The 22,976-nt window shown below is 42.6% G+C and overlaps 1 protein-coding gene across 1 annotated transcript; it reads right to left on the bottom strand.

Annotated features, from left to right (window-relative positions):
* On the bottom strand, positions 1–8,366 carry mcm6l (MCM6 minichromosome maintenance deficient 6, like). The gene is made up of 17 exons (XM_041841211.2): positions 8,208–8,366; positions 7,968–8,114; positions 7,564–7,674; positions 7,211–7,460; positions 6,911–7,076; positions 6,542–6,690; positions 6,226–6,376; positions 5,972–6,113; positions 5,575–5,716; positions 5,347–5,454; positions 5,041–5,196; positions 2,041–2,169; positions 1,750–1,911; positions 1,401–1,515; positions 1,140–1,307; positions 496–635; positions 1–348 (listed from the first exon to the last, which is right to left on the bottom strand). The coding sequence occupies exons 1-17, from the start codon at positions 8,300–8,302 to the stop codon at positions 226–228; spliced, it is 2,454 nt and encodes an 817-aa protein (XP_041697145.1). The 5' UTR covers positions 8,303–8,366; the 3' UTR covers positions 1–225.
* Between the last annotated feature and the right edge of the window lie 14,610 nt (positions 8,367–22,976).

Raw genomic sequence — 22,976 nt, 5'->3', positions numbered from 1 at the left:
TGAGCATAAAGCATTGCAAAAAATACATTTATTGAAATGCATAGACATGAGCAGTATGACAATTGTTCACAATTGTTTTTAGAAACAGTACATTGACGGTCAATAGCAACATGACAGCAAAACAAGTGGACAGTAGGCTACTGTAGCTGTAATCACAACTTCCTTACAGATAAGCCTGAATTCAATGACTTCTTCCACAATATCTATGGCTGAGGTGGACCCTACCTAATCTTCCAAGATGTAATTGGGGTTGACCACTAAGAAGGGGTCCTCTTCGATCACAGGTTCCTCTCCCTCATCACCAACTTTCTTCAGCCCAGTCTTTGTTAACTCTATGATAATGTGGTCCTGAAATGAACACAATACAGAGCATGTCACTCACCAATTTTACAAAACGCACGCACTGCTTTGTGTACAGATGAAAATCATAAATGTTCTTCTGTACATTGTAGTTTATGGTCTTAGTGTGTCTTGTTTTCCAATGCTTTAACTTACATAATGGATTAGTCTGTGAAGCACTTTCTCTATAAGATTATTCTTGGCAACCAGCTCAGCTTCCGACTCAATCTCACTCTCCAGCTCTTTCAGGTACCAGTTAATCAGCTCGCTTTTCTTCAGTGAGGACTCCTCGTCAGCTGTAAGAATTTAACATTTTGTTAAACGCTGACAAAACGAGTATCCTTTGAAATCATTATATCTAAAAAATTAATACATTTTGGAAAGGATCATTTCAGTTTGTTTAAAGGGACAATCTGCAGTTGCTACATCTATTTTTTTACATAAATTATATATACACCCATTGATTCTTGAAGAATATAACTTCTAAATACCTCATGAGCTTAGTTCAGCTGTCACCGCATCAGAACCCAAAATATAAGCTTGTTTAACTCCAATATTTGTAATATATTGGAGTAAACAAACACTGTATAGCCTCAAAACATGGTTAAATCTATATTTTTTTCTAGCTATATATAATTTCTTCTTAATCATGGTTGGTCAGTCCTTGCATCCATAGCTCTTTCTATGAATTTGAGAGGGGTTACATTTCTCCAGCCCCATCCCTCAGCTTTTTGCGAAAACAGTGGAAGGGTGAGGCTTTGTTATCGTTTCAACTGTAGATGGCCCCTTTAAGCTCTTACTATCTTCCATCTTCTGCATGTGCAAAACAATGAGGTTGGAGACCCTTCTGTACTCAGCAAAGGTCATCTTGAGGGCAGGCTTCGCAGTGCTGGTCTTCTTAGGTCTGCCTGCCCCATGCTCTGTGTCCATAGCCTCCTCTGTATTAGTGCCCATCATGTCATTCTGATCTGGAGAACAGAGCGTAGCAATTTCTGACGTGTACATGTATCACTTTCAAATCAATATATTATTGCACAAAGGTGAAAGTGACCATTTCTTACCGTTCATTTCCCCATTGTTGTCTTGTTCCTGGTCGAAGTTGATGTCTGGGGAGTCGACGCTGATGACAGACTTATTCAATAGTCGGAAGGCCTCCTTAACATGTTTGGGATGCACCTTTAAATTAGTCAAAACAAAGGGTTAAGATGTGTGTTGTACCATCAATGCAACTCCTCAGAAATCAGGCAAGTTTATTCATTACATAAGCAAAATTACTGAACCACCTCTGTTACATAAACAACCATAATTATTAGCTTTTAACAAGTAATGAAGACAGACTGTTGTACCCTACAATGTATAGGGGCCTATACATATGGTGGTGTATACTTCAGTAGTAGGTGTCTGACCAACCTCATCGGAGCAGTAGAGCCTGGCCATGCCCTCAGACAGTCGGAGCATGCTCTCCAGCTGCCTGACAGTGATACGCCAGGCTGACTTGGTGCTGCCACTGCTGTCCCGCTGACGCAGACGCTTGTACTGGTCCACCACAAACTCCTTCGACTCTGCCGTGATCTGGGGTCAAAGTGCACCACACCAACGACAGGGGACAGAAAGCATGCAACGGTAGGTAGGTCTTACTGAACGCTGCATCTAAACAGCCCAACACATGAGGGATACCAATGCAACAAGGGCAATTATTACCTTTGGTTTAAACTGTCGAGCAAACAGTATGTATCTCTGGATCTCATCAGTGGCGTAAACTCGCTCCACAGACTCCATGTTTCTAAAGTGCAGGTCTACGATACGTCTGGCTATGGCATAATCTGTCACCTAGACCACAAGACACAAAAGTGAAAATGCTAAATGTGTCAAGTTTCCAAAACGCACATTTCCATTCAATATGGGCTTACAGTGGGGAAAAAAAGTATTTAGTCAGTCACCAATTGTGCAAGTTCTCCCACTTAAAAAGATGAGAGAGGCCTGTAATTTTCATCATAGGTACACGTCAACTATGACAGACAAATTGAGAAAAGAAAATCCAGAAAATCACATTGTAGGATTTTGTATGAATTTATTTGCAAATTATGGTGGAAAATAAGTATTTGGTCACCTACAAACAAGCAAGATTTCTGGCTCTCACAGACCTGTAACTTCTTCTTTAAGAGGCTCCTCTGTCCTCCACTCGTTACCTGTATTAATGGCACCTGTTTGAACTTGTTATCAGTATAAAAGACACCTGTCCACAACCTCAAACAGTCACACTCCAAACTCCACTATGGCCAAGACCAAAGAGCTGTCAAAGGACACCAGAAACAAAATTGTAGACCTGCACCAGGCTGGGAAGACTGAATCTGCAATAGGTAAGCAGCTTGGTTTGAAGAAATCAACTGTGGGAGCAATTATTAGGAAATGGAAGACATACAAGACCACTGATAATCTCCCTCGATCTGGGGCTCCACGCTAGATCTCACCCCGTGGGGTCAAAATGATCACAAGAACGTTGAGCAAAAATCCCAGAACCACACGGGGGGACCTAGTGAATGACCTGCAGAGAGCTGGGACCAAAGTAACAAAGCCTACCATCAGTAACACACTACGCCACCAGGGACTCAAATCCTGCTTAAGCCAGTACATGTCCAGGCCCGTCTGAAGTTTGCTAGAGTGCATTTGGATGATCCAGAAGAGGATTGGGAGAATGTCATATGGTCAGATGAAACCAAAATAGAACTTTTTGGTAAAAACTCAACTCGTCGTGTTTGGAGGACAAAGAATGCTGAGTTGCATCCAAAGAACACCATACCTACTGTGAAGCATGGGGATGGAAACATCATGCTTTGGGGCTGTTTTTCTGCAAAGGGACCAGGACGACTGATCCGTGTAAAGGAAAGAATGAATGGGGCCATGTTTCGTGAGATTTTGAGTGAAAACCTCCTTCTATCAGCAAGGGCATTGAAGATGAAACGTGGCTGGGTCTTTCAGCATGACAATGATGCCAAACACACCGCCCGGGCCACGAAGGAGTGGCTTTGTAAGAAGCATTTCAAGGTCCTGGAGTGGCCTAGCCAGTCTCCAGATCTCAACCCCATAGAAAATCTTTGGAGGGAGTTGAAAGTCTGTGTTGCCCAGTGACAGCCCCAAAACATCACTGCTCTAGAGGAGATCTGCATGGAGGAATGGGCCAAAATACCAGCAACAGTGTGTGAAAACCTTGTGAAGACTTACAGAAAACGTTTGACCTGTGTCATTGCCAACAAAGGGTATATAACAAAGTATTGAAAAACTTTTGTTATTGATCAATTACTTATTTTCCACCATAATTTGCAAATAAATTCATTAAAAATCCTACAATGTGATTTTCTGGATTTTCTTTCTCAATTTGTCTGTCATAGTTGACGTGTACCTATGATGAAAATTACAGGCCTCTCTCATCTTTTTAAGTGGGAGAACTTGCACAATTGGTGGCTGACTAAATACTTTTTTCCCCCACTGTATATTATATGAAGTAGTTAGGGGAAGGTTTCACTATTAAAAAAAAAAAAATTATGGGGTAGATCAGCTTTAATATTGCAGATAGATTGTAACTTCCATCAATGTAATTGTCTGCATCACTTCCAATCCCCCATATATATTTTTTGCAAATACACACACACACTACCAGTCAAAAGTTTAAACCCACCTACTCATTCAAGGGTTTTTCTTTTTACATTGTAGAATAATAGTGAAGACATCAAAACTATGAAATAGCACATATGGAATCATGTAGTAAACAAAACAAAAAAAGTGTTAAACAAATCAAAATACATTTTATATTTGAGATTCTTCAAATAGCCACCCTTTGCCTTGATGACAGCTTTGCACACTCTCATCATTCTCTCAATGTGTTATTTCATCGTTTTGATGTCTTCACCATTATTCTACAATATAGAAAATAATAAAAACTAAAGTTCTTAACCTATATACGTATTATGGACACAGTATGTTTTACATTAGTTATCTTGTTATTAGTCCCAACCTTCAGCTCCAGTCAACCCCTCCCATCTATCTCTTAACACCATCCATATTGGATTTCTATTTGCTATATATTTTTCAACTGTACTGTTTCACAAAAGTTATGACCCTTCTATTCTCATTGTTTCTACAGATTGTAAATTGAAAATAAACATTTTTGCTAAAAGTATTATATTATTGATCGATTGACTATGACTTTTCAGATCACCCAGTAGTGCTATCTGCAGGGTTAGCTCCAGGTAAATATTGCAATTATTCAGCCATTCCTGGACCTGTGACCAAAAACAAGCTACAAATGGACAGCACCAAAACAAATGATCTAATTATTGTCTCTTCGCAGCAAAATCTGCAGAGCTGGGAAGACTGTATTCCCCATATAAATAACATTCTATTGGTTGCAAAAATGTTGTATAATAATTTAAATTGAAAAATTCTAAGTTTTGAATCCGCCGTCGTTTTGCGTATCAGTTCATAAACAATGTGCCATGGAATCGGTACGTCAAAAATCTCTTCCGAACTATTTTGCAATCTGTATGGGACGGCTGTCAATCCTTTGGTCCTTAAATGAAACTGGTATACTTTTTTATTTATCACAATTTTCTTTAACCAATTATGATCTTTAATGCAGGGCCGACAGACAAGTTCCTTACCTTTTCCCCCTTCCACTTTCGTTTTCCAAGGTTTTGCTCTTACCTCATTGCACTCATCAATCAGAATGAAGAAGAGGTCAAATCTGGACATGATGGGTGCTGACATGTTGACGTTCTGTTTCAGAGACTTAGAGCGGTTGTATCTCCCGTCGATGGGGTTGGCAGCTGCCAGGATGGAGGTGCGAGCATTCAGAGTGGCCTTAACACAATACAGTCAAACGGATCACAACTCAAACCATTGATACTCCCTCTGCACTGAGTAGTAATAAAAAGTATTGCTGAATTAAATTGTGTGTGTGACAGAGGGTGTGCGTGTGTACAGCTACAGCTCTATTCCCACATCGCATACCTTCACTCCAGCCTTAGTGATGGAGATGGTCTGCTGTTCCATGGCCTCGTGAATTGCTACCTGGTCTTTCAAGTCCATCTTGTCAAACTCATCAATGCAACAGACTCCCTGTGGATGATGATAAAGAACAGTGCAGAGTAAAATCAAATCGCACAGTGCCCCCCAGAGGACATATGACCAAACAGAAAAGCATAAGATGATTGTCCCGTACTAGAACACAATGCTTACGTTATCCGCCAACATGAGGGCCCCAGCCTCGATGACAAACTCATGGGACTCCTCATCTTTCACTACAGCTGCTGTCAACCCGGCTGCGCTGCTGGCCTTCCCACTAGTGTAGACTGCCCTGGGCGCAAAGTCCTCCACGTGTCTGAGGTAGGGCACATCAGAGTTAACACCAACCTTTCACCTCATAAAACATCCACACCACTCCTGCTTCCATCATGTAGTAGGCTCCTTTGCTATGAGGAATAATGAGACCTCCAGAGACTAGCAACACTGCCTGTGCAACACTAGTAAACAACTCGAAATGCTTCTGTTAAAACATTTAAAAAACAGGTTTGATCCTCAATTTCAAATATCACATCTGTTGGTTATACAAATAGGATAGTGCTTGGTGATTTACTTGAGGAACTGGCTCTTGGAGGTACTGGGGTCCCCAACGATGCAAACGTTAATATCCCCCCTCAGAGATGTGCCCTCCATGGTAGTCTTGCCAACACCGCCAAAGAGCATCAATAGGATTCCACGCTTGATCTCGTTATTCCCTGTAATATATTCAGGTTCGGCAGTGCATTTCAAAACAGATGTTTTAACAGTTTTTTACGTGACAAATCTACTCAATTTCCAAGTAAATAGCACAAGATATTCCCTCCATACCATGGATAGTGGGGAAGAGGCTGGTACAGAGGTTATGGTAGAGGTTCTTGTCCTGACTCATCTCAAACACCTTCTCCCATTCCTGAATAGTCATCTGGTTCTTCACACTCTCTGCAGTCTGGTCTTCCTGGCGGAGATCTTTACCACCAAACTACCCACAGGAACACAGTTCAGTGGTTTTTCCTATTTAAATAATCTATAACTATACATAATCTCTAGATCCTTCTTCCTCGCTACAGGTTTCAAACTTGAGGGATCTTCCCATGTTAAATAAAGTTTATATTAATCTAAATAAATGTTTAACTAATGGACAAACCCGAGGGTTAGTGGGGGCCACGTAGCAGGCTAGGAAGGCCAGTCTGTAGGACAGATCCCTGACACCTAGAGCCTTCAGTCCCTGGATCCCATCTGCATCAAAGCCCTGCCTCCCCCCAGTCACTCTGCTGCTGGTCTCTGCCCTGGTGCCTGCATTGCAAACATGGAGAAAGTACAGGGGAGAATGTTACTTTTATGCTCCATCGCAATGGTTTTTACATTTTTTAAAACATTTTAGTCATTTAGCAGACGCTCTTATCCAGAGCGACTTACAGTTAGTGAGTGCATACATTTTCATGTATGACTTTGACCCTCAGAAGGCCATCTTGTGTGTAAGAGAAGGCATGGTGTGTAGAAGGCAGTTCCTCACCTGACACAGCCAGCGCAGCGACGTCTGGTACGACGATCAATGTGCCGGTGAAGTCACAGCGGTCCCCTGCCTGAGCCATCTCCACAGCCTCTGCCCTCAGGATCACCTCCACACTGCGGGGGATGGAGCCACGAGGCAGCTCCGCCTGGGTCTCCTGGATACGCACCTATATGAACACGAACACACAGACGCGCACACATGCATACACAGTTAGAGAGTTGATATATCATGCTATGGTTTCATTGTCTGCTGGAGGGTCAATCCAGCCTGTTGGACTCATCCAGTCCAACCTCTTCATACCTTCTGAAAGTCCACAAAACGGGACTTGTTGGGGTCCAGCATGAAGTGACGTCGGTTGGCACAGACTGGGTTCTTACAAATGTTGGGCTGGGTGTACTTAAACTGCTGCTCAACATCTTTCATGACCGACTGGCAGTCCAGACACAGGAAGGTACCACTGACCAGCTCCGGGTGCACTGGGTGTGTCCTCACCACCTGGCCACTGATACGCAGTAGGGACCCGATCCGGGTCGTGGAGAGCTCTCGGATCCTGCCAAGGGACATTACAAGCAACTTAACGCTCAAGGTAAGTAATAATCTCATTTTAAGTGTAATGTAGTCAGAGAAATCTGGCTCAGTAGTTTGATCATTACTTTTGTCTTGATGGAAAGTCAGAGAAGGCCACATAGAACTCTTTGGCTGCTGGTATGTTCCCATGATCTCTTGCAAAGTGGCGCACTGCTCTGCATAGGAATGGGTATACCCTGGGGATGGCAAAACATGGACAAGTAGCAGGTAGCCTGGGAGTTAAAACGATGGGCCAGTAACTGAAAGGGTCACTGGTTCGAATAACCGAGCCAACGAGGTGAAAAATCTGTCTGTGCCCTTGACCAAGGCACTTAACCTTAATTTACTCCAGGGACGCACACTACTATGGCTGACACTGTAAAACAACACATTTATCTGCAAAATTGAAATGTTCTGTAACTTGCTGGTTCAATGGAGAAATAGAATGAGAGTTTTTTGGGCAGGCCTACCAAATTAGCAATTCAATTACCTGTAATACTCCTCCTGAATGGTGGTAGCTAGTTGCTGATTGAAGTGCTCAATGTTGGTGAAGTTCACAGTCAGTGTGTTTCTCTCTGGTCGAATGAGCTCCTCAGCATCAGGTAGATACAAAAGCTCCCCGTTTGTGTCCTGAAACCTGTGTGTAAAAGTGAGGGGTGAGTTTACACATTGATTATCACTGGTATTAAGCACTATTATTGGGCTTGTCCAATAAATATAAACAACTTACTCCTCCAAGAACTCGAGAAATAACTTCTGACATTTTTCTGAAAGGTCATCTTTGACTGAAACTCCTGCAGCGCTGGTCTCGGCTGCAGGCTCCATTCAGAAAAATAATGACAGTTCCTATTAATGGAAGAGGGAGCTTCGTTTGCCAACCTTACCTGCAAGCTGATGGAGTAACAATGCACACAGGTGTGCCATCGAGTATAATTGGCATTTAGCTCCACCCACACCTGCACCTATTGGGGGGAAAAAACAAAAGCTGCGTTCAAACAGGCAGCCCATTTCTGATATTTTTTTCACTCATTTATCTTTTCATATCAGATATCTTTCAGAGCTGATCTGATTGGTCAAAAGACCAATTAGTGAAAAAAAAGATTAAAATTGGGCTGCCTGTCTAAAGCCTTGTTCGCACTGGCAGTTTGAAGTGACTCAAATCCTATTTTCCCATACGAAAAATAATATCATAATAATCATAATAATTCATTCAACTTCAATTGCGCTTTTCATTACAGTGCTTGAAAAAGCAAAACAAACAAGAATCAAATAATACAGATATATGATAGAGTAGGTCTGGAGTCTGGACTACGATTTTCAGACAGAGTTGAACAGATGGAGCGACAGTCAATATTGACATATACAATATTTTAACAACATGCATGTACATGTATTTACGTATATGCAAATTACAGATATCTAAATACAGTGAGGGGAAAAAGTATTTGATCCCCTGCTGATTTTGTACATTTGCCCACTGACAAAGAAATGATCAGTCTTTAATTTTAATGGTAGGTTTATTTGAACAGTGAGAGACAGAATAACAACAAAAAAATCCAGAAAAACGCATGTCAAAAATGTTATAAATTGATTTGCATTTTAATGAGGGAAATAAGTATTTGACCCCCTCTCAATCAGAAAGATTTCTGGCTCTCAGGTGTCTTTTATACAGGTAATGAGCTGACACTACCCTCTGTCTCTTGAGTGGCGCAGTGGTCTAAGGCACTGCATCGCAGTGCTAACTGTGCCACTAGAGATCCTGGTTCGAATCCAGGCTCTGTCGCAGCCGGCCGCGACCGGGAGACTCATGGGCGGCGCACAATTGGCCCAGCGTCGTCCAGGGTAGGGGAGGGAATGGCCGGCAGGGATGTAGCTCAGTTGATAGAGCATGGCGTTTGCAACGCCAGGGTTGTGGGTTCGATTCCCACGGGGGGCCAGTATAAAAAAATATGTATTCACTAACTGTAAGTCGCTCTGGATAAGAGCGTCTGCTAAATGACTAAAATGTAAAATGTAATTAGGAGCACAGAAGCAATCAATCAATCAGATTCCAAACTCTCCACCATAGCCAAGACCAAAGAGCTCTCCAAGGATGTCAGGGACAAGATTGTAGACCTACACAAGGCTGGAATGGGCTACAAGACCATCGCCAAGCAGCTTGGTGAGAAGGTGACAACAGTTGGTGCGATTATTCACAAATGGAAGAAACACAAAATAACTGTCAATCTCCCTCGGCCTGGGGCTCCATGCAAGATCTCACCTTGTGGAGTTGCAATGATCATGAGAACGGTGAGGAATCAGCCCAGAACTACACGGGAGGATATTGTCAATGATCTCAAAGCAGCTGGGACCATAGTCACCAAGAAAACAATTGGTAACACACTACGCTGTGAAGGACTGAAATCCTGCAGCGCCCGCAAGGTCCCCCTGCTCAAGAAAGCACATATACAGGCTCATCTGAAGTTTGCCAATGAACATCTGAATGATTCAGAGGAGAACTGGGTGAAAGTGTTGTGGTCAGATGAGACCAAAATCGAGCTCTTTGGCATCAACTCAACTCGCCGTGTTTGGAGGAGGAGGAATGCTGCCTATGACCCCAAGAACACCATGCCCACCGTCAAACATGGAGGTGGAAACATTATGCTTTGGGGGTGTTTTTCTGCTAAGGGGACAGGATAACTTCACCGCATCAAAGGGACGATGAACGGCGCCATGTACCGTCAAAATCTTGGGTGAGAACCTCCTTCCCTCAGCCAGGGCATTGAAAATGGGTCGTGGATGGTTATTCCAGTATGACAATGACCCAAAACACACGGCCAAGGCAACAAAGGAGTGGCTCAAGAAGAAGCACATTAAGGTCCTGGAGTGGCCTAGCCAGTCTCCAGACCTTAATCCCATAGAACATCTGTGGAGGGAGCTTAAGGTTCAAGTTGCCAAACGTCAGGCTCGAACCTTAATGACTTGGAGAAGATCTGCAAAGAGGAGTGGGACAAAATCCCTCCTGAGATGTGTGCAAACCTGGTGGCCAACTACAAGAAACGTCTGACCTCTGTGATTGCCAACAAGGGTTTTGCCACCTAGTACTAAGTCATGTTTTGCAGAGGGGTCAAATACTTATTTCCCTCATTAAAATGCAAATCAATTTATAACATTTTTGACATGCGTCTTTCTGGATTTTTTTGTTGTTATTCTGTCTCTCACTGTTCAAATAAACCTACCATTAAAATTATATAGACGGATCATGTCTTTGTCAGTGGGCAAACAAAATCAGCAGGGGATCAAATACTTTTTTCCCTCACTGTATATGTCTAAGCCTTATGTGTACAGATAGTATTCACAACCCTTGACTTTTTCCACATTTTGTTGTGTTACAGCCTGAATTTCAAATCAGATTTTGTGTCACTGGCCTACACACAATACCCCATGACGTCAAAGTGGAATTATGTTATTAGACATTTTTACAAATTAATTACAAATGAAAAGCTGAAATGTCTTGAGTCAATAAGTATTCAACCCCTTTGTTATGGCAAGCCTAAAGTTCAGGAGTAAACATTTGATTAACAAGTCACATAATAAGGTGCATGGACTTCATGGACATGGTGCAATAGTAGTGTTTAACATGATTTTTAAATGACTACCTCATCTCTGTACCCCACACATACAATTATCTGTAAGGTCCCTCAGTTGAGTAGTGAATTTCAAACACAGATTCAACCACAAAGACCAGGGAGGTTTTCCAATGCTTCGCAAAGAAGGGCACCTATTGATAGATGGGGGGAAAAAAAAAAAAAGCAGACATTGAATTAAGCAATAATGCATGGGGGGGTGTGGTATATGGCCACGGCTAAGGGCTGTTCTTACACACAACGCAATGCGGAGTGCCTGGATACAGCCCTTAGCCATGGTATATTGGCCATATACCACAAACCCCTGAGGTGCCTTATTGCTATGATAAACTGGTTACCAATGTAATTAGAGCAGTAAAAATAAATGTTTTGTCATACCCGTGGTATACCACGGCTGTCAGCCAATCAGCAATCAGGGCTCGAACCACCCAGTTTATAATATCCTTTGAGCATAGTGAAGTTATTATTTACACTTTGGATAGTGTATCAATACACCCAGTCACTACAAAGATAAAGGCATCCTTCCTAAATCAGTTGCTGGAGGGGAAGGAAACAGTTCAGGGATTTCACCATGAGGCGAATGGTGACTTTAAAACATTTACAGAGTTTAATGGCTGTGATAAGAGAAAACTGAGGATGGATCAACAACATTGTATACTGAACAAAAATATAAATGCAACATGCAACAATTTCAAAAATGGAAATAACACATTTACATAAGTATTCTGACCCTTTACTCAGTACTTTGTTGAAGCACCTTTGGCAGCGATTACAGCCTCGAGTCTTCTTGGGTATGACACTACAAGCTTGGCACACCTGTATTTGGGGAGATTCTCCCATTCTTCTCTGCAAATCCTCTCAAGCTCTGTCAGGTTGGATGGGGAGCGTCGCTGCACAGCTAATTTCAGGTCTCTCCAGAGATGTTAGATCGGGTTTTATTCCGGGCTCTGACTGGGCCACTCAAGGACATTCAGAGACTTGTCCTGAAGCCACTCCTGCGTTGTCTTGGCTGTGTGCTTAGGGTCGTTGTCCTGTTGGAAGGTGAACCTTCGCCTCAGTCTGAGGTCCTGAGCACTCTGGAACAGGTTTTCATCAAGGATCTGTCTGTACTTTGCTTCGTTCATCTTTACCTCGATCCTGACTAGTCTCCCATTCCATGTCGCTGAAAAACACCCCCACAGCATGATCCTGCCACCACCATCCATCACCGTAGGGATGGTATTGACCAGGTGATGAGCGGTGCCTGGTTTCCTCCAGACGTGACGCTTGGAATTCAGGCCAAAGAGTTCAATCTTGGTTTCATCAGACCAGAGAATCTTGTTTCTCATGGTCTGAGAGTCCTTTAGGTGCCTTTTGGCAAACTCCAAGCGGGCTGTCATGTGCCTTTTACTGAGGAGTGGCTTCCGTAAAGCCACTCTACCATAAAGGCCTGATTGGTGGAGTGCTGTCCTTCTGGAAGGTTCTCCCATCTCCACAGAGGAACTCTGGAGCTCTGTCAGAGTGACCCTCTGGTTATTGGTCACCTCCCTCACCAAGGCCCTTCTCCCCCGATTGCTCAGTTTGGCCGGGCGGCCAGCTCTAGGAAGAGTCTTGATGGTTCCAAACTTCTTTCATTTAAGAATGATGGAGGCCACTGTGTTCTTGGGGACCGTCAATGATGCAGACATTTTTTGGTACCCTTCCCCAGATATGTGCCTCAACACAATCCTGTCTCTGAGCTCTATGGACAATTCCTTCGACCCCATGGCTTGGTTTTTGCTCTGACATGCACTGTCAACTGTCGGACCTTATATAGACAGGTGTGTGCCTTTCCAAATCATGTCCAATCAATTGAATTTACCACAGGTGGACTCCAAGTTGTAGAAACATCTCAAGGATGATCAATGGAAACAGGATGCACCGGAGCTCAATTTCGAGTCTTATAGCAAAGGGTCTGAATACTTATGTAAATAAGGTACTTCTGTTATTTTTTATTAGCAAAAATTTCTACAACCTGTTTTCACTTTGTCATTATGGGATATTGTGTGTAGCTTGATGAGGAAAAACATGTATTTTATAAATTTTTGAATAAGGCTGTAATGTAACAAAATGTGGAAAAAGTGAAGGGGTCTGAATACTTTCCGAATGCACTGTATATAAAAAGTATGTGGACACCCCTTCAAATGAGTGGATTTGGCTATTTCAGCCACACTTGTTGCTGACAGGTGTATAAACCCGAGCAGACAGCCATGCAATCTCCATAGACAAACATTGGCAGTAGAATTGCCTTGCTGAAGAGCTCAGTGACTTTCAACATGGCACCATCATAGGATGCTACCTTCCAAGCAAGTCAGTTTGTAAAATGTGTGCCCTGCTAGAGCTGCCCTGTTCAACTGTAAGTGCTGTTATTGTGAAGTGGAAACTTCTAGGAGCAACAACGGCTCAGCCGGGACACAAGCTCACAGAATGGGACCTCAGAGTGCTGAAGCGCATAAAAATCTTCTGTCCTCGGTTGCAACACTCACTATCGAGTTCCAAACTGCCTCTGGAAGCAACGTCAGCACAATAACTGTTAGTCGGGAGCGTCATTAAATGGGTTTCCATGGCCGAGCTGCACACAAGCCTAAGATCACCATGCACAATGCCAAGCGTCAGCTGGAGTGTTGTAAAGCTCGCTGCAATTGGACTCTTGAGCAGTGGAAATGCGTTCACTGGAGTAATGAATCACACTTCACCATTTTGCAGTCCGACGGACGAATCTGGGTTTGGCGGATGCCAGGAGAATGCTACCTGCCCCAACGCATAGTGCCAACTGTAGAGTTTGGTGGAGGAGGAATAATGGTCTGGGGCTGGGGCTGTTTTTCATGGTTCGGGCTAGGCCCCTTTTTTATTATTTAACTAGGCGAGTCAGTTAAGTACAAATTCTTATTTACAATGATGGCCCACTTGTAAAGCCCCCCCGGCCAAACTCTCCCCTAACCCGGACGACGCTGGGCCAATTGTGCGCCGCTCTATGGGACTCCCGATCACGGCCTGTTGAGATACAGCCCGGGATCGAACCCGGGTCTGTAGCACTGCGATGCAATGCCTTAGACCGATGTGCCACTTGGGAGTTCAAGCGAAGGGAAATCATAACGCTACAGCATACAATTATATTCTAGACGATTCTGTGCTTCCAACTTTGTGGCAACAGTTTGGGGAACGGCCTTTCCTGCTTCAGCATGACAATGCCCCTGTGCACAAAGCGTGGTCCATACAGAAATGGTTTGTCGAGATCAGTGTGGAAGAAGTTGACTGGCCTGCACAGAGCCCTAACCTCATGCCCATCGAACACCTTTGGGATGAATTGGGACGCCGACTGCGAGCCAGGCCTAATCGCCCAACATCAGTGCCCGACCTCACTAATGCTCTTGTGGCTGAATGGAAGTAAGTCCCCGCAGCAATGTTCCAACATCTAGTGGAAATCCTTCCCAGAAGAGTGGAGGCTGTTATAGCAGCAAAGGGGGGACAAACTCCAAATTAATACCCATGATTTTGGAATGAGATGTTCGACGAGCACGTCTCCACATACTTTTGGTCATGTAGTGTACCTCAAAAGTTGTAGAATTTATTTTCATATACAACTCAATGATTAAGCTTTTGCATGCAAAACGCCACTTTGGGAACCTAACGCCTCGATCACACCGAAAGTGTCATTGCGTTTTGGTACACCAGAAGTACATTAATTTAAAATAGAACGCTGCATTTGCCTTGCAGCATTGCTTTGCAGAGGCAGTTGCAGTGCATTCTCTGTGGTGTATATGTTTGATTTATCGAACATATGCATTAAATTGTATGCATAGACGACTTGACAGAAATGGTAGCAGAAGGTGAATGTTGAACTTTTGTTGCACAGGTATCCAGATGATGCGGCGTACCCTTTTGTGCAATAACGTAACGCTGTAGGTGTGATCAAGGCGTGAAAGACGCTGCATTTATGGTGATATGGCCTCTGCATAAGTCAGGGCATTCATACTTCTTGTGCTTCGCTGAGCAGCGCAGAGCTGTTGTGAAGGAAGTTGTCAAGTAAGTTTGTGTTTATACAGGATCTCCCGCCCTCACCTACCGTCAACCAATCATGTCAATGCGGAGCTATACGGAGCCACCATCCCACCGTCAGCCTGGACTGTCTTAATGACAATGTACACCTGTACAAAGTGGCAGTCCCCACCTTTGCCAGGGCGTTAAAGGATGTTTCTCTGGGTGGCCAGTCCACCTTACCCCACAGGAGCAACAGAACAGCCACCAACTCCCTGAGACAAATCAGACCCTCCACCACTTCTCTCCCAGGAACTGCATGCAGAAACACTGAGCTATGCCCAAGTCGTACGCAGTCAAAGAGGCCCCATGCAGAGTTTAGAGCATCGCCGGCCACACTGCCCTCCACACCACCCTTTTCAATTACCCCTACAACCTCCTTCCCATGCTACCAGACCAGGTCTGCCTCAGCACAGCTCTACCAGACCAGACCCGCCTCAGCACAGCTCAACCAGACCCGGCCCGCCTCAGCACAGCTCAACCTGACTTGGTCCATCACAGCACAGCTCAACTAGACCTGGTCCATCACAGCACAGCTCTACCAGACCAGGCCCACCTCAACTCAGCCCAGCTCTACACAGCACCAACCACTACCCTAGGGTCTGGCAAAACACTGTTGAGGGTAGTGCATCACATGATGCAGTACACACCATGTATCATTCACATCATCAGCCCTCATATGCTTCGCCAGCCACACTGCCCTCCACACCACCCTCCTCAATTCCCGCCACAACCAGATTACCCTATGCTCTTATGGGAATGAGCTGAATACCCCCTCTGACTTTAAATCGTGTAGGGGGCTTGGGCTAATGCACCTAAATGTGCAAAATTTGATTTTTAAAAATGGATACAATTGATACTTGGGTACAGGACTCGTGTCCTGACATTCTGGTTCTCTCGGAAACATGGTTAAATGGTTCTGTATCTGATAAAGACATTGAAGTAAATGATTATAATGTATTTAGATGTGACAGATTACAGACATGGGGAGGAGTGGCCATATATGTAAAATCTAATTTCATGGCGTCCCAATCTTCAAATATTTCTGTTCCCAAGAAATTTGAGCTCCTGGTTGTAGATGTGTCCATAAACAAAATTTTGGAAAACAGTAAATGCACTGAGGCGTACAAATTCCTCTTCTTCCCTGCCTAAGCAAGTTATGTCTGACTCTGGTATCATAACTGAGAAGAATAGAATAAGTTATGCTTTTAATCATAATTTTATCTCGGCAGGCTTTTTATTTGAGACAAACAGTGGTTTAATTGACTCGGGTCAGTCAATCGACTGCTCTTCCCTCAGCCAGCCTCTAGCTGACTCAACGGTTAACCTGTCAACTTCTAGTGAATCTTTGTTTTCATTTCAACAATTTACTATCTGTGATGTGATAGATAACTTGCTTAAGATTTATGTTTAAAAAAATACACTGGGGCTGATATGCTTGATCCATTTTTGCTGCAGCTCTGTGCCCCCCATTGCTGAATCATTAACCCATATTTTTAACCTGATGATTATATCTGGTACTATCCCCAAGATTTAGAAGGCGGCCCATGTACTCCCGCTTCATAAAGGTGGTGACCCTTGTGACCTAAATAATTATCACCCTATTTTTTAACTTTCTTACCTAGCTAAAATATTAGAATCCTTTATTAATTCTCAGCTAAGATCTTTCTTATCTTTGAAATGTATTCCAAATGTACATCAGTCGGATTTTAGACCAGGTCATAGCACTATCTCTGCTGCATTCCTAATTATAAATGATGTGGTTAACTGTATGGATAAAAGACAACATTGTGCTACCCTCTTCATTGACCTGTCCAAGGCTTTTGATATTGTTGATCACTCACTGCTAATTCAGAGGCTTTCCTTAATTGGCCTAGACCAGGCTGCATGTATCTGGTTTAAAAATTACTTGACAGATAAAACTCAATGTGTATCTACTGATGGTGTTAAATCAGGTTTCCTGGATATTGTGAAAGTTGTCCCGCAGGGGTTGATTCTGGGACCTGTACTTTTTACTGTTTACATTAACAATATCGACTTGTCTATAAAAAACTGTAACCTGGACTTGTATGCCGATGATACTGTTATGTATGCTATTGACCCCATGGTTGACCAGAATCTATCTGAACTACAGTCTGACTTCATTGTATTACTGAAAACCTTTATTGACCTGAAATTAGTATTGAATGCAGGTAAAACTAAGTATATGTTGTTCTCTAGAGTGCATAAAAAGAACGTTGATCATTTAAGCATATGTACTTTGGATGGTGTCCATATTGATCGTGTCCCTGCTTACAAATATCTGGGCATCTGGATAGATGAAAAGCTGTCTTTTAAAAAGCATATTGATGAGTTAGTTCAGAAGCTGAGAATAAAAATGGGTTTCTTCTATAGAAATAGGTCCTGCCTCTCGCTAAATAGTATAAAGCAGATTATTCAGCCTACGTTCCTATCGGTCCTAGAATATGGCGACATCATCTATATGAACGCAGCTGCCACTTGATTACAGCCGTTAGATGCAGTTTATCATAGCGCACTGCGCTTTATTATGGGCGACAATATTAGTACTCACTGCATTCTCTAGCAGAAAGTTGGTTGGCCCTCTTTGGTGTCACGTAGGTTGATACATTGCTATGTTTTAATTTATAAAGCCCTTTTACAAAAAGACCCACTGTACCTAACATCTTTACTGAACTTTAGACATAGGAATTACCACACCCGGTCTCAGGGATGGTTAACTGGAAATTCCTTTGGTCTCTACTGAGTTAGGTAAATCAGCTTTTAGTTTTCTTGCACCTTATTTGTGGAACAATCTTCAAAATGTTATTAAAATTGATGTTTTGGTGCCTATAGGGCAATTCAGAAAGCTGATTGAGGACCTTATTACTGATGAATGTGTTTATTTTTTATGACCATGTTGTTCTCTCTGCTTGCATTTTGCATTGATATTGATGTGTATTTTCTGTAATTTATATAAGTCAGGGCTCATCTGTAAAAGAGACCTTTGTCTCAGTATGACTCCCTGATAAAATAAAGGTAAAAAATTATTATAATAATTTAACAAAATTTGAGAGGCGCATGGCGATGCAGCTCAATTTGGCCTCTGCTTGCCTGCGGAGCTCCGCAATTGCAACACACCATCCAAACAGCGCATTTTTGGATCAAGCATAAATCGGCTCTAATGCTAACACCTCAATCACACCAACCGGAATATTGCGTTTTGGTACATCAGAAGTACATTCATTTTCAATGAAACGCTGCGTTTGCCTTACAGCATTCGGTTATGCCTCGATAACACCCACAGAATCAATGCGTTTTGGTACTCCCGAAGTACATTCATTTCAAATGGAACGCTCTGTTTGCCTTGCAGCATTGCATTGCAGAGGCAGTTGCAGTGCGTTCTGTGTGGCGCATATGTTGGATTTATCGAATGTATGCATCAAACTGTATGGATAGAGGACTTGACATAAATAGTAGCAGAAGGTGAATGTTGTACTTTTGTTGCTGCGTACCATTTTGCGCAAAACACTGTCGGTGTGATCGAGGCATAAGGTACCAGAGGTAAATAGAGACTCAAAATTATAATCGGGGTAGAGAAGGTTGTGATGTGTGAGTGTGTATTTTACACATACTGTATATTTAAAAAATATATGTACATATATTTAATTAAAATATATATTTGATAAATACATTTTCCCGATATATTAACATATATTAATATTTTATTGAAATATATTCCAATATATAATTTTTCCATATGTGTTTGGATATCCGATTCGAATCTGTTATTTTTCCTTCAGTCTAAACAGCCAAAAAGCACATTGAATCGGATTTCAAGCCACATTTCAAATCTGATTCCTGGCCATGAGACTTGTGTCTGAACGGTCAAATCTGATTTATTTGCCCGCAAATGTCAAGATATTTGACACATCTTGTTCCTTGCTAGCTACTCTGTGATACAGTTTGACAAGAACATGTGGTAGCTAACTAACTTGTTGATTGTTTACAAACAAATTAGTGAATGTGATGGAAATCTAAACACCTACCTAGCTAGCTAGTTGACTGTGGCTTGCTAAAAAGGACTCGTATTGAAAGTTGGATAATCTTATCCTTTGAGGCTTTAAAAAAGTGTTCTTATACTATGATTTTGAACATTCAAAGCAACTGGGAAACATCACAGTAGAGTTGAAATATATATGGCAAATATAAATCCTAAATGGATGGTGTTAAAAGATAGATGGGAGGTGTTGAATGGAATTGAAGGATGGGACTAATAACAACTAACAACAAACAATAACAAGATAACTAATAATGTAGGCACGCTGTGTCCATAATAAGTGTATGGGTTGTAGGTTGGGAGCTTTTGTGAAGGAGCACAGTTAGAAATACAGTGGGGAAAAAAAGTATTTAGTCAGCCACCAATTGTGCAAGTTCTCCCACTTAAAAAGATGAGAGAGGCCTGTAATTTTCATCATAGGTACACGTCAACTATGACAGACAAATTGAGAATTTTTTTTCCAGAAAATCACATTGTAGGATTTTTTATGAATTTATTTGCAAATTATGGTGGAAAATAAGTATTTGGTCACCTACAAACAAGCAAGATTTCTGGCTCTCACGGACCTGTAACTTCTTCTTTAAGAGTCTCCTCTGTCCTCCACTTGTTACCTGTATTAATGACACCTGTTAGAACTTGTTATCAGTATAAAAGACACCTGTCCACAACCTCAAACAGTCACACTCCAAACTCCACTATGGCCAAGACCAAAGAGCTGTCAAAGGACACCAGAAACAAAATTGTAGACCTGCACCAGGCTGGGAAGACTGAATCTGCAATAGGTAAGCAGCTTGGTTTGAAGAAATCAACTGTGGGAGCAATTATTAGGAAATGGAAGACATACAAGACCACTGATAATCTCCCTCGATCTGGGGCTCCACGCAAGATCTCACCCCGTGGGGTCAAAATGATCACAAGAACGGTGAGCAAAAATCCCAGAACCACACAGGGGGACCTAGTGAATGACCTGCAGAGAGCTGGGACCAAAGTAACAAAGCCTACCATCAGTAACACACTACGCCGCAAGGGACTCAAATCCTGCAGTGCCAGACGTGTCCCCCTGCTTAAGCCAGTACATGTCCAGGCCCGTCTGAAGTTTGCTAGAGTGCATTTGGATGATCCAGAAGAGGATTGGGAGAATGTCATATGGTCAGATGAAACCAAAATAGAACTTTTGGTAAAAACTCAACTCGGTCGTGTTTGGAGGACAAAGAATGCTGAGTTGCATCCAAAGAACACCATACCTACTGTGAAGCATGGGGGTGGAAACATCATGCTTTGGGGCTGTTTTTCTGCAAAGGGACCAGGACGACTGATCCGTGTAAAGGAAAGAATGAATGGGGCCATGTATCGTGAGATTTTGAGTGAAAACCTCCTTCCATCAGCAAGGGCATTGAAGATGAAACGTGGCTGGATCTTTCAGCATGACAATGATCCCAAACACACCGCCCGGCAACGAAGGAGTGGCTTCGTAAGAAGCATTTCAAGGTCCTGGAGTGGCCTAGCCAGTCTCCAGATCTCAACCCCATAGAAAATCTTTGGAGGGAGTTGAAAGTCTGTGTTGCCCAGCGACAGCCCCCAAAACATCACTGCTCTAGAGGAGATCTGCATGGAGGAATGGGCCAAAATACCAGCAACAGTGTGTGAAAACCTTGTGAAGACTTACAGAAAACGTTTGACCTGTGTCATTGCCAACAAAGGGTATATAACAAAGTATTGAGAAACTTTTGTTATTGACCAAATACTTATTTTCCACCATAATTTGCAAATAAATTCATAAAAAATCCTACAATGTGATTTTCTGGATTTTTTTCCTAATTTTGTCTGTCATAGTTGACGTGTACCTATGATGAAAATTACAGGCCTCTCTCATCTTTTTAAGTGGGAGAACTTGCACAATTGGTGGCTGACTAAATACTTTTTTCCCCCACTGTATATGGCATATAGAAGCAAACCGGATGGACATCATGAAAATGATCGGAGAGGTTGAGAGTAGAAGAAGTTCAGGAGAAAGAACAAACAAAATGTAATTACTGTAAAATTGACTGTGTCCATAAAATGTTAATAGTGGGTATGGGCTGGAAGTAGAGGCCTAGGCGTTGTTGTTCACTAGTTTACTCCAAGTGGGGAAAGGGTGGCGGGGTTGGAAAGTAATAAAGGGGAATATATATATATTTTTAAAGGATATGTACAGTGGGGAAAATAAGTATTTAGTCAGCCACCAATTGTGCATGTTCTCCCACTTAAAAAGATGAGAGAGGCCTGTAATTTTCATCATAGGTACACGTCAACTATGACAGACAAATTGAGAAAAAAAATCCAGAAAATCACATTGTAGGATTTTTAATGAATTTATTTGCAAATGATGGTGGAAAATAAGTATTTGGTCACCTACAAACAGGCAAGATTTCTGGCTCTCACAGACCTATAACTTCTTCTTTAAGAGGTTCCTCTGTCCTCCACTCGTTACCTGTATTAATGGCACCTGTTTGAACTTGTTATCAGTATAAAAGACACCTGTCCACAACCTCAAACAGTCACACTCCAAACTCCACTATGGTCAAGACCAAAGAGCTGTCAAAGGACACCAGAAACAACATTGTAGACCTGCACCAGGCTGGGAAGACTGAATCTGCAATAGGTAAGCAGCTTGGTTTGAAGAAATCAACTGTGGGAGCAATTATTAGGAAATGGAAAACATACAAGACCACTGATAATCTCCCTCGATCTGGGGCTCCACGCAAGATCTCACCCCGTGGGGTCAAAATGATCACAAGAACGGTGAGCAAAAATCCCAGAATCACATGGGGGGACCTAGTGAATGACCTGCAGAGAGCTGGGACCAAAGTAACAAAGCCTACCATCAGTAACACACTCCGCCGCCAGGGACTCAAATCCTGCAGTGGCAGACGTGTCCCCCCTGCTTAAGTCAGTACATGTCCAGGCCCGTCTGAAGTTTGCTAGAGTGCATTTGGATGATCCAGAAGAGGATTGGGAGAATATCATATGGTCAGATGAAACCAAAATATAACTTTTTGGTAAAAACCCAACTCATCGTGTTTGGAGGACAAAGAATGCTGAGTTGCATCCAAAGAACACCATACCTACTGTGAAGCATGGGGGTGGAAACGTCATGCTTTGGGGCTGTTTTTCTGCAAAGGGACCAGGACGACTGATCCGTGTAAAGGAAAGAATGAATGGGGCCAAGTATCGTGAGATGTTGAGTGAAAACCTCCTTCCATCAGCAAGGGCATTGAAGATGAAACGTGGCTGGGTCTTTCAGCATGACAATGATCCCAAACACACCGCCCGGGCAACGAAGGAGTGGCTTCGTAAGAAGCATTTCAAGGTCCTGGAGTGGCCTAGCCAGTCTCCAGATCTCAATCCCATAGAAAATCTTTGGAGGGAGTTGAAAGTCTGTGTTGCCCAGCGACAGCCCCAAAACATCACTGCTCTAGAGGAGATCTGCATGGAGGAATGGGCCAAAATACCAGCAACAGTGTGTGAAAACCTTGTGAAGACTTACAGAAAACGTTTGACCTGTGTCATTGCCAACAAAGGGTATATAACAAAGTATTGAGAAACTTTTGTTATTGACCAAATACTTATTTTCCACCATAATTTGCAAATAAATTCCTAAAAAATCCTACAATGTGATTTTCTGGATTTTTTTTCCTCATTTTGTCTGTCATAGTTGACGTGTACCTATGATGAAAATTACAGGCCTCTCTCATCTTTTTAAGTGGGAGAACTTGCACAA

Source organism: Coregonus clupeaformis, chromosome 21, assembly GCF_020615455.1.
Source record: "Coregonus clupeaformis isolate EN_2021a chromosome 21, ASM2061545v1, whole genome shotgun sequence".
NCBI classification, from domain to species: Eukaryota; Metazoa; Chordata; class Actinopteri; order Salmoniformes; family Salmonidae; genus Coregonus; species Coregonus clupeaformis.
Note: the sequence above shows the minus strand (reverse complement) of the source record. Positions and strands in the feature narration are given on the sequence as shown.